This window comes from Ostrea edulis, chromosome 7 (genome assembly GCF_947568905.1).
Source record: "Ostrea edulis chromosome 7, xbOstEdul1.1, whole genome shotgun sequence".
Classification (NCBI taxonomy): Eukaryota; Metazoa; Mollusca; class Bivalvia; order Ostreida; family Ostreidae; genus Ostrea; species Ostrea edulis.
In genome coordinates this window covers 22,475,359-22,487,776 of record NC_079170.1, presented here as the reverse complement: position 1 = coordinate 22,487,776, position 12,418 = coordinate 22,475,359, and the positions used below count along the sequence as shown (strand labels likewise).

At 39.7% G+C, this 12,418-nt stretch overlaps 2 protein-coding genes across 2 annotated transcripts; both read left to right on the top strand.

Moving 5' to 3' along the window:
• The first annotated feature begins 5,495 nt into the window (after nt 1-5,495).
• Nucleotides 5,496-6,541, top strand: LOC125656620 (uncharacterized). The gene is made up of 3 exons (XM_056145609.1): nt 5,496-5,675; nt 5,795-6,074; nt 6,156-6,541. Exons 1-3 carry the CDS (start codon nt 5,496-5,498, stop codon nt 6,539-6,541), a joined length of 846 nt encoding a protein of 281 aa, XP_056001584.1.
• Nucleotides 6,542-10,214: 3,673 nt separating this feature from the next.
• Nucleotides 10,215-11,422, top strand: LOC125657103 (heavy metal-binding protein HIP-like). Its single transcript, XM_048887753.2, has 3 exons — nt 10,215-10,280; nt 10,496-10,650; nt 11,000-11,422. The coding sequence occupies exons 1-3, from the start codon at nt 10,246-10,248 to the stop codon at nt 11,389-11,391; spliced, it is 582 nt and encodes a 193-aa protein (XP_048743710.1). The 5' UTR covers nt 10,215-10,245; the 3' UTR covers nt 11,392-11,422.
• The last annotated feature ends 996 nt before the right edge of the window (nt 11,423-12,418 follow it).

Sequence of the window (12,418 nt, the reverse complement as noted above, 5' to 3'; positions counted from 1 at the left end):
GGCGTTAGTCTCGCTAAAGGGTATATAAAGAAGCGAGGCGGTGGATTCATCATCATTTTTTGCACTTGACTCCAGAGTGAGAAGATCGGTAGTACCGTAGATAAAAGGTAATATTCATATTGTTTATTTCTTTTGATTAAAATCAGACGTGACTGAACAAGTCTTTCCTGTTTTAATTAATCGTAATAATCAAAACTCGAGCTGTAAGAGCTGGGACTCAAAAGAGCCAATTGAGCCGCGCTGTAAGAGCCGGGAGCCAAAGTGAGCCGAGCTACCAGAGCCGAGAGCCGGATTGAGTCAAGAGCCGGGAGCCAAACAGAGCCACGACAGTAAAGTCAAGAACCGGGATTTGTACATAATTGATTAATAAAATTGTAAATACGTTACTTCAATCATTTATATGTATATATTGAACTGCTAGAATCCTCAGCAAGTTATCTGAGGGATCTCAACCGCCGCATTTTGCGAATTAATAGGGATACACGCTACAAATTTTGGTGGCAGCGGTGGGATTACATTCTAGCAGTGTCAATTATTTTTTTTTATATCATGGAGGATATAAATGCCACGATAAGGGAACTTGAGCAGCAAATTGCCTCTTATGAACTGGAGTTGTCTAGGCATAGCCACTCGACACCTTTAAAACCTGTTAATGCACCCAGCCAAATCGGAATGGACTCCGGGTTTAGAACAGCTTGCACAGTTACTGACAGTGAGCCAGAAGAGCAATCAGGAGCCAGGAGAAAATCTGTGAGATTTGAAGATTCATCTCAAGACATTCACAAGACAGACACAGAACGCGATGAATACGACCTTAGCCCTTATCTTAATAAGGAAGACAGAAATGTAACAATGAGACGACCTCAGGCTCATAAGTCGTATTCCAGTGCAAGACCAAAATATGAGACGCACAGCTCCTATGCAGCAAAAGGACGACAGAGCATCCCGAACATAAAGCCAGCGACTTACGATGGTTCTACATCTTGGCTAGATTACAAATCACACTTTGAAGCGTGTGCAAAGCTGTGCCAATGGGATGAGACGACAAAAGGTCTATACCTCTCCGTATCATTCAGAGGAAGTGCACAAGGTATTCTCGGAAACATATATGATGGTAGGGAAATGAGCTATGATCAGCTTGTATCTGCTTTGGATGATAGATTCGCTCCACCAGATCAAATAGATTTATACAGAACGCAGTTGAGAGAGCGCAGACAAAGAGCTTCGGAATCCATTCCAGAGTTAGGACAGCATATTAGACGTCTGGTAAATTTGGCATACCCTACAGTTCCTGCAGATGTAAAAGAGACTCTTGCCAAGGATCATTTCATCGAGGCACTAGCTATTTCAGATAAGCGATTGCGTATTAAACAGGCAAGACCAAAGAATTTGAATGAAGCATTTAGGCATGCTATCGAATTAGAGGCTTTCTTGAAAACTGAACAAAGAATTGGGGATACTAATTCTTTGATAAGAGCCGTTGGACAAGATTCGTCTGGTACAGTAGCCGACGAATTGGGTAAAGTAAATGACACAATCACAGAACTCCAGAGAACAATGTCTACAATCACACGGGAGCTGAAAGAACTAAGAGAAAGAGACACAAGACGAAGAACAGATCGCAAGTCCAGCAGAGATTCTAATTGGCGAAAAGATATAGAGTGCTATAACTGTGGCAAGAAAGGTCACATAAAGAAAGAATGCCGCTCTAAGACAGTAAGACCAAACAGCTCTGCAACACCAAGCTCATTGCAGAACACATCTGGCAAAACAGAGCAGTTAAATCCGCAAAATCCTCCCGGAAAAGTTGGTGTTAGTGGAGAAGGGGTAATATTCATTAAAGGATATGTTAATGAGCTCGAACTTCACCTTTTAGTTGATTCAGGAGCTACATTGTCTCTCTTATCAAAACAGGCATTTAATAGAATTTACGGAAATGGCTCGACAGATATACTGCGAGAGGTAAATTCGCCTGTACTGCAAGCGAATTCAGATCCTCTGATTACGCATGGACAGTTGAAAACCACGTTTATGATCAATGATGTTGTATACAACACGATGGCCATTGTTATGAATCTGTCAGTAGACGCGATCCTTGGATTAGACTTTCTGATAAAGATCAAATGTGTCATTGCTATGAGTGCCATGGAATTACGGATCGATGGAACACCCATTTCACTCGTAAAGAAAGGATATATAGGATGCTATCGCATTGCTACAGCAGCTACAGTCCACATACCACCCCGATCAGAAATTGTTACAAGCTGCGATGTGTGCACCTCTAACAAAGAACAAATAACTGATGGTATTGCATTGATAGAAGGGGATGAACACTTTTTGAAATCAGAGAAAGGTATAATTGGCAAAGTGCTTGTCACCACTAAAGAGTCAGTACCTGTCAGGTTCATGAACCCTCTTTTTGTTGTTCAGACTATCTACAAAGGAACCATAGTAGCGAAGTTGACTCCTGTACAATGTGTTGTTGGAGAAATGGGAACTCCCTCAGAGTCATCAAAGGAACTTTCACCAGCCTTGGAGGAGCTATTACAACGATCAAGCGGAAGGTTGAGCTCAGATCAAAAGCAAGAATTAAAATCTTTGCTCTTGCGCAATGCTAACTTATTTGCAAAAGATGAAAGGATTTGGTAGAACTGATGTAATTAAACATTCTATCAACACAGGTTCAAAGGCTCCTATACGACAACCCCTCCGAAGAACTCCAGTCCATTGGAAACGACATAGGCGTAGCTTGGGTTTGAATATTACCGAGGCAGGGGGTCTGGGGGGCTGCGCCCCCCAGAAGCTATCGACATTTTAACAACGTAGAAGGTGGTTGTTTTTTTTTTTTTTTTACCGAGGCAGCTGCCTCGGTTGCCTCAATGGAAGCTACGCCACTGAACGATACATAGATAGTCAGTTGGACGACATGCTTAAGGCTGATGTCATTGAAAAGTCGGCAGGTCCATGGGCGTCAGGAGTTGTCCTGTACAGAAGAAAGATGGGAGCGTTCGTTTCTGTGTAGATTACAGAAAGTTGAATGACATCACTGTCAAAGACGCCTATCCTCTACCAAGGATTGATGAGACACTCGATCACTTATCTGGAGCACGTTGGTTCTCAACTCTGGATCTCTCGTCTGGCTACTGGTAAGTCGAGATGGAGCCTGACGATAGACCAAAAACTGCGTTCATCACTAACAAAGGCCTATACCAGTTCAAAGTAATGCCTTTTGGGCTTTGTAACGCACCCTCAACTTTTGAAAGGCTTATGGAAACTGTCTTATGTGGACTTCAGTGGGAGATATGTCTATTATACTTAGATGACATTATTGTCTTTGGCAAAACCTTTGAGGAAATGACAAATAGTCTTCAGAAAGTATTTGACCGTCTCCATACTGCTGGACTGAAGTTAAAGGCAAGGAAATGCACTTTGTACGATAAGCAGGTTGAGTATTTGGGACACATTATCTCCGAATCAGGTGTGACTACAGATCCCAAGAAAGTAGAAGCCATCAAATTCTGGCCTGAGCCAACCTCTGTAAAAGACGTAAGATCGTTCCTCGGATTGTGTGGTTATTACCGGAGATTTGTTAAAGATTTTAGTAAAACAGCTAAACCACTACACAAACTGACAAACAAAGGGGTGAAGTTTCAATGGACAGATGAATGCCAGTCATCCTTCGACAAGTTGAAAGCACATTTGATCAGTGCTCCAATTCTTGCTTTTCCAGACTTTAACCAGACTTTCATAGTCGACACCGATGCCAGTGATATGGCTATTGGAGCTGTTCTTTCTCAGAAACAGGGAGAGTCTGAGAGAGTCATATCCTGTGCAAGTAGGGCACTTAGCAAGTCTGAAAGAAAATATTGCGTAACTAAGAAAGAACTTCTTGCTGTTGTCTATTTTGTGAAACAGTTCAGACATTATTTGTATGGGGGAAGGTTTAAAATTCGTACAGACCATGGTTCATTGAGGTGGCTCCTCAATTTTAAAGAACCAGAAGGTCAGCTTGCTCGTTGGATCGAAATTCTGAGCATGTACGACATGACAATACAGCACCGCCCAGGATCTCAACACAGAAATGCTGATGGACTCAGCAGACGCCACTGCAGTAAGAGTAAAGATGATCCTTGCTGTGAGAAATCTGCTCGGTCTACAGAAGACCAAAAGAATCAAAAACATGTACGGACTGTTTCTGCAAATGAAAATGCCAACACTAGTGGTGAACAAAATGGCGATGATGACGAACTTTCATTAGCATGTTTGCAAAAGAATGATAAAGAGATAAACCTCGTAAAGATATGGCTCAAAAGTAGTACCAAACTAACACAAAACGATTTAAGTTACAGTGGTGTTATGTCGAAATCACTGTGGGCGCAAAGACAATCCTTGGAGATTCAAGATGAAATATTATACAGGAAATGGGTAGATGAAAAAGGAATCACACTTCAAGCCGTCATTACATTTTCGAATAGGCGCAAAGTCCTTGATTATTGCCATGACCACAAGACGTCTGGGCATCTAGGGGTCAGGAAAACATTGAGCAAAATAAGACAGAAATTCTACTGGTCCGGATTGCAAAGAGATGTGAGACATTACATTAAAGGATGTGAAGTATGCTGCAGGTCCAAGCCACTAACCCAAAACAAAAGAGCTCCAATGCAAACATTGGGAGCCGGAATGCCAATGGAGAGAAAAGCTCTGGATATAGTTGGCGAGCTTCCCCAAACAGAAAATGGCAACCGGTATATAGTTATTATTTTACAAAATGGGTGGAAGCATTTCCAATGCCTAATATGGAGACAATCACCATTGCTTCGTTGTTGGATCAGGAGGTGGTATCAAAGTTTGGAGTGCCTGTGTCCATTCACTCAGACCAAGGTAAACAGTTTGAGGGAAAGATTTTCACTGAAATGTGTAAAATTTTGAACATTAAGAAAACCAGAACAAGTCCCTATCATCCTCAGTGTGATGGTCTCGTGGAAAGATTTAACAAAACTCTGTTGACAATGCTAAAGACTCTGGTTGATAAATACCAATCAAACTGGGACGACCAGTTACCATACGTGCTGATGGCATATAGGTCAGTGGAACACGAGTCCACTGGATTCAGCCCCAATTATTTATTGTTGGGAAGAGAGGTCAGAACACCTCTTGACATTGCATTTGAGATGCCACCAGCTATGAAAAAAATACCTGTCCAACAGTGGGTTTGAAGGAAAAGCTGGAATTGGCGAATTCATTTGTGCGGGAAAATGCCATCGGTTTCATGCTAAGGCAGAAGAGCCCTTACGACACAAGATTAAATTGGCAAACCTTTAAAAACGGAGATGAAGTCTATGTACACTTCCCACGATATGCAGTTGGGAAGTCTCCTAAGTTGACTCAGTTTTGGCGAGGACCCTTTGTAGTGGAAGAAAGGTGTTCAGAAGTGACCTACAAAGTAAACTGGTGCGTATGGGAAATTTCGAATCATACATGTAGACCGTATGAGAATGAAGCATCCTCAACTTCTGAGAGGTGAAAGCCAAGTAGTTGCTGATACTACTTGTTCAGTGACAGATGATGCCAGTGAAGAAAATACAGAGCTCTTTGAAAAAGGCAATGAGCATGATCAAGAAAATGCTCGGGGAAAACGAAAACAGCGTAGGCCGAAATATTTGGGAGACTACATTGTTGACCTCTGATATAGCAACCATTTTATTGTTTTCCTTTATCAAAATGCAGTAACACAAATATTATACATTCCCCAAGTAGTAACGCTCTTTATGTATTTTTTTCTAATGCATTTCAGAAGATGCCTCAAACAAAGTTAACTCCACGTAAAGAACACAAGTGTCCCATGTGCAGGTTTAGGAGCTTTGATATGGTGGAGATCACAAAGCACATTACTGAATGTGGACTAAAACAGATGGACCAAAAAAAATATCTTTGTGATCGGGTTGAATGCAGTTTTAGTACTAATAAGCTATGGAACCTCAACAGACACAAGAAGAGAAATTTTGATTTGGAACAACAGAAAGTTACCACTTCGTTGTCCAATGCTTCTCAGAGCGATAATGGAAAGGAGATGGGTATGACAGAATCAGCTCTGCCATAAGTTTCGGAGAAGCCAAATGGATCTAAAGACACAATAGAAGGAAGAAAACTTTCAGATGATGACTGGGAGAATGCTGATCCTGGAGATTTGCGGAGTATATTAGGGGAAATTTCAGAAACAGAATCTGAAGCGGAGGTAACCGTCATTAGAAAGGATGAAAAGCTGAGCGCGGAGGCAGAAGCAGCAAAGAACCCTTTACACGTTGGAAGGGTACTGAGAAAGCCAACTTCACTCATACCGGTCACAACTCCAAAACGGAAGGAACCTCTATCATCTTCTACCGGAGTTCCTGCCCGACCTATTATTAAAAGACCACATTTGACGGAAACAGGTACTCAGACAGAAGGGAGGAGCGTGCATAGGGTCGAGTGGACCATTACAAAGTGGAAAGAGGGTAACAAAGACATTGAACATATTGTTATGATTGAGGAAGATAAATAAGACAATTATGATATTAGACAGGCATGAGAGAGTTAATTCGTGTTCAAGGAGAACATAGTTTGAATTGTGAATTTTCATATAGTTCTGCGGTTAAACAGAACTGAGAGAAATACTGTTGATTTAAATAAAGAGATAAATGAACCTTTGAGAGAAAGTTATATTCATATATATTGTGGAATTTATACTCATAAAAGCAGATAGCTAATTTTGTATACCTTGTTTTTTTAAAAAGAAAATATATAGATATATATATCATGCGAGGTCGCGTGGGTAATGAGACGATCCGGAGAAAGATATTCCGACCGTGTAGGATTCAATTTTGGAGTATGACCGATAGGTGGCGTTAGTCTCGCTAAAGGGTATATAAAGAAGCGAGGCGGTGGATTCATAATCATTTTTTGCACTTGACTCCAGAGTGAGAAGATCGGTAGTACCGTAGATAAAAGGTAATATTCATATTGTTTATTTCTTTTGATTAAAATCAGACGTGACTGAACAAGTCTTTCCTGTTTTAATTAATCGTAATAATCAAAACTCGAGCTGTAAGAGCTGGGACTCAAAAGAGCCAATTGAGCCGCGCTGTAAGAGCCGGGAGCCAAAGTGAGCCGAGCTACCAGAGCCGGATTGAGCCAAGAGCCGGGAGCCAAACAGAGCCATGACAGTAAAGTCAAGAGCCGGGATTTGTACATAATTGATTAATAAAATTGTAAATACGTTACTTCAATCATTTATATGTATATATTGAACTGCTAGAATCCTCAGCAAGTTATCTGAGGGATCTCAACCGCCGCATTTTGCGAATTAATAGGGATACACGCTACAAAACTGTATCACAAAAATTGTATTATATTATTTCGTGTTTGCCCAACTATCTATTTTGTATTGCTTATAGGAGTTATGAGAATGGTTGATCACTGTTCGTTATCCTCACCTTTCATTAATGTAATGTCTGTATATTTATCAAATGTAAACAACCATTGATGGTAATATGTTTGAAGATAATTGGGTAGTACTCGACTAAGATGCATGGAGTTAACAATACCTTTTACAGTGTACATATGATAAGCCATAGTAACTTCATTCCTTTCTAACCCTCTTCCTCTTCTTCTCTCTTTGAATTTGTGCCTATTAGAATGAATGTGTGAGTAAATGCTAGATAAAATACCTGTATCCCCTAGTCAGGTGGGTTTGTAAGAGCATGATGTTAAACCCCTGACTGTCAATATGTGAATAAATGTTGTGTGAACCTGAAAAAAATTGCAAGGAGTTATTCACGTTTAGTGAACATGCACCGTTCCTAAATTAAATTGTGTGTCTACATGATTTTTCCTCGCCCTTCCTTTGGATTAGAGAAGAGAAAAAGGAAAGCACTTTTGTTTTCTCAAGCCTCGACTCAACGAAAATCAACGTCATCGAGCTGTCAGGATACTTCAAGCTGGAATGGCACAATACATCATCGTAAGATACTTTAGAGAACATCGAAACACCAATTATTCATGGAGACGTTTTCATCAATCTGGATCCACCACGCACATATCGTCCTCGTGTGATGTCACACCGACAGCGAAACCACATAAGAGTAACGTCCTTCAGAAATCGTTTTTAAACTGTTCATAGCATTCCTTGAGTTCGACTCTTCAGTCCGAAAACTGAAGGTAATCTTCTGCAAGAGCACATCATCACATCAATACGTCTAGTATTCTCTTCACTGACGAATCCAAATTTTACTTGAACAGCAGTTTCAGAGTGTATCATGATCATGGGAAACAGTATCAGAGGACTTGTGTTGTGTAGGAGGACAGCTTGAAGGAGTTTGCGCTGTTGTGGAGTGGAATCACTGTATGTAGAAGGATCTCTCTACAGATTGTTAATGGAAAATTGAGAGGTGTACGTCATCTCCAAGGAAATGATTCCAGTGGCGTAGCTACACAGTCGCACTGTAGGCACGTGCTTACAAATATTTTCGTTAAATTTCATTACATATTACGAAAAATGTCCTCAGCTTCTGGGGGGTGGGGGGGGGGGGGGGGGGGGGCTGCCGCCCCCTAGACCCCCCGCTTACAAATATTTCAAATCTTGTTACGCCACTGGATTTAAATCGCATCTCAATGCAGGACACACAATGCAAAAACAGATATCGCGCTTGTAGTCAGGGATGTTCTAGTCTGGTACCCGAGGCCTTCTGATGTTCAAAGAACGAAGGCCAGGTATCGGATGTAGAATGGATTCTTCCACTGATCAAAATCCAATATGGCGGACTCAATGGTAAGTAATGGGAATGTACGTAAATGAGCGAGTTGATGAATCACCTACTTACTTGAAAACAAAGGGATAAGACTATATCAAACAAGCGTGTCACATGGAAAACCAAGTGTTATACATTTCCTAAGGTCTCTCTCTGGTAACTAATGACATAAAATCGAAAGTGACACAGCTAATTAAGCCATGATACGCTCATTTACGTACATTCCCATTACTTACCATTGAGTCCGCCATATTGGATTTTGATCAGTGGAAGAATCCATTCGACATCCGATACCTGGCCTTCGTTCTTTGAACATCGGAAGGCCTCAGGTACCAGGCTAGGGATGTTCTTACTCAGCAGAATGATGTTGTGTACGTCTTGTCTTGAACAGCTGATTTATCCCGATTTATTACCACTCGACATATCTGGAATGAATTTGAGAAACGTTTACGTTGCTTATCAAATTTGCCAGTGACGTTAGTTCTAGGCAATAATTAAACCAACATCGGAATAGCATCCTTTGTGACATGAATCACATGTCGATTGTCAACTAGTGTGAATGCAAATAGTGGTCATTTGCAGTATTGATTTTCTTAAATCCCATCTAAATACCGGAGTCTATGGAGTGCTATGAAAATAATGCTATGAAATGTTTACGGAAATGGGTTATGAAATGTTGTAAACAATGCCTTTAGGAAAAAGGTGGAAAATTTATCCTATATATTTTTATTGTTCGCATACAAAGTGTTGCACTGTTGCATTTTGTCGACAAAGTTTCAAAGAATTTGTCAAGATTGCATCATAGATTTTTTTTAAGGTTTTGGCCCCTCCCATCAGATCCCAAGGGAGCAACGCACACAACATTCATAGTTTTTATTCCACTCACCACAATAATTCCACATGTCAGTTTCGTACAGATTGACATGATACCTATTTTGAAAATGTTCAAATGTTAACGCACTAATAAAGCAGATAGCAATAATTCATCTGGGTATACTCAGGTGACTTTAAAACGAACAAACTAGCCCTCCTAGTTTCCAGGAGAGTTCATTATATTAAGAAGGGGTAGAATTCCTTTCAACAAATATTACATTGGCGGGGAGAGGTAAATCAATTCATTTTTCTTGCAATTGGAGTATATCTTTCATCTGAATAGCCAAGTACCAATGACGATCGATAAAATTAATTAGAGTTACATACTTAAAGTTGCACGTAGTGAAAGTCTTGGCAAATCTTATTTTGCTTGTGTCATAGTAAACGTATCTAGTTATTTTTTGTACTTAATATCATTTTATTCAACATTCTATTAGACGAGAATTCAAGATGAAAATCAATTATGATCTACAACATGTATCTACTAGTATTACTTTTTAATGAGAGAGCGCATATGTTTACCTCTACGTTTATATATATAAGCACCAGTACATCTCGTAAAAACAGTATTGAATTAAATTTGTACATGTTGCGCCATTCAGCAGGTTTAGGAGCAATAATGTAAGTACAATGTAGTCTTATGTGTTTGACGAAAATTCATTCAATAACGTCGATATCATTAACAGTAAATTCATTTTCTTGAGACAAACAGTTTTCATTCATTTGCTTGCTTGCTTGCTTGCTTGCTTGAGAGAGAGAGAGAGAGAGAGAGAGAGAGAGAGAGAGAGAGAGAGAGTCTAGCCATGTGAATATGTTCATACTTTCCTGTATACTAGGGTCTCACCACACAAAGTGATTTTCATCGTATTCCTCATCATGCCGATTGACGTGCATACAAAGAGAGATAATCTGGATTTCATTGGGAAATATGACGAACAAAGGACTATTTGTAGAAAGATGGGATTTGATGACAAAGGCTGTAAAAGAAACGGTAGGACGTGAAATGTTTACACACAGAGGAATATAAACACCAGTGTATAATTCTTGCTAACAATGTAGATTAACAATATTTGTCGTTTTTCATGGTGTGCGATATTTGTTTAGGTACTATTTATAAGGATATATATCTCTCTGTGTGTGGATGTGTTTCAATCGTGAAAATATCATCAAGATTCTCTTAAGTTCATTTGTAAATTCCTTAATTGTGCTACCTATGGTTCCAAAAATCTCTGTATGTTTCAATGTGGTTTATATTAGAGTATGTGTTTTTCGAAATAGTTAAAAATCGTCATTACATTGATTGAAGTAGTATCATTAACTTAAGACCGTTATTCCTACAGGTATCATCGCATTCCATGCACGAACATCAAGTGCTCTACGAAATGTGGCACTCTATACAGTTGTTGTGTTCGGGAAAGTAACGCTAAATACCGGAAGAGGTTATGACACCAGGACAGGAAAGTTCACAGCGCCCGAAAGTGGGATCTACTCCTTTACATGGACCATCGCAACCATTGCTAAAAACCATTTCAGCACAGATATTGTCATCAACGGTAGAATGGTTGGTTTTAACCATGTAAATGGAGCTAGGTATAGCAATTACGAAACAGCATCCGCAACAGCTATCATAAATATGGAGAAGAATGATAAAGTCTGGATAAGGGCTCGGGACTCTGGAAAGACTACGTACGCTTATCAGGATAGATGCTCCTTCTCTGGGTTTCGGTTGTAAAACATAAATAAAAGATTTCATTACTTCTGAATTCATTGTTGTGGTATGTTTGTTATTATTCAGTACATGTTGGCGATTTGACTGTAGTCCCTACTAATGTAACTCTGCCTTCTGAGAGAGTTAGCTTGGTGTCATATTGTAATTCTGGAATTTACTGGCTGATGTAGATGCAACAAGAGGCTCATGGGCCACATTGTTAACATGGGTCACCTTGGCTCTGCTGTTGTTAAGATGTTGTGATTTTTAAAACCTAACCCCATAGGGCCACACTAGAAACCATGACAAAATGTCACAAGATAAATAAATCATGGTATGAAATTTTGAAAGATGTATCCTTATATATTCCCAGATATAACTTTTATCCCCGGGGACCACAATTGGATTAAATTTGAATCTGAACTACATCAGATTAATCTCGATGCTTGCATCGATTCACGATTTTCCCTTAAATTTTGGTTTTCAATTCTAATAATCAAAATCGACTGTCTAATGTGTTTAATTAGGTTTCACAAAGAATTAAAAAGATTTATCCTATATATCACTATGGAAAACTTTGATCCCTTACTGTGGCCCGATCCTACCCCTGGGACCATGATTTGAACAAACTTGAATATACGTCAAAAAGCATGCATACAAATTTTTCTGTCCTAGTGGTTCTTCAGAAGATTTTAAATGACCCCAGCCTATTCTCGCGGTTTCTTGATTTTCTCTCCTTTGGAGGGACAATAGCCCCTCATTTAAACAAATTGAACCTCCTTCACCGAAGAATGATTTGTGCCAATTTCAATTAAAATTGGCATAGTGATTCTTAGGAAGATTTTTAAAAAAAAAGATTCGATATGTTTTTCTAATTCTGGATGGTCTCCACTTCAAAATGGGTGTGGCATTTAATTTGAACAAACTTGAATCCTCTTTACCTAAACATGCATTGTGGTATGTTTGGTTGAAATTAGCCCTCAGAGAACAAGTCGAAAAGGTTAAATGTTTAAAGAGAGACGGTCTGACGCCGGACAAAGAGTGATCAGAA

Coding starts and splice junctions, on each gene's coding strand:
- LOC125657103 (XM_048887753.2), top strand. CDS start 10,246: ATGTTGCGCCATTCAGCAGGTTTAGGAGCAATAAT. Junction 10,281..10,495: donor GCAGGTTTAGGAGCAATAAT/GTAAGTACAATG, acceptor CCTGTATACTAG/GGTCTCACCACACAAAGTGA. Junction 10,651..10,999: donor CAAAGGCTGTAAAAGAAACG/GTAGGACGTGAA, acceptor TTATTCCTACAG/GTATCATCGCATTCCATGCA.
- LOC125656620 (XM_056145609.1), top strand. CDS start 5,496: ATGAAGCATCCTCAACTTCTGAGAGGTGAAAGCCAAGTAGTTGCTGAT. Junction 5,676..5,794: donor AATATTTGGGAGACTACATT/GTTGACCTCTGA, acceptor AATGCATTTCAG/AAGATGCCTCAAACAAAGTT. Junction 6,075..6,155: donor CGATAATGGAAAGGAGATGG/GTATGACAGAAT, acceptor GAAAACTTTCAG/ATGATGACTGGGAGAATGCT.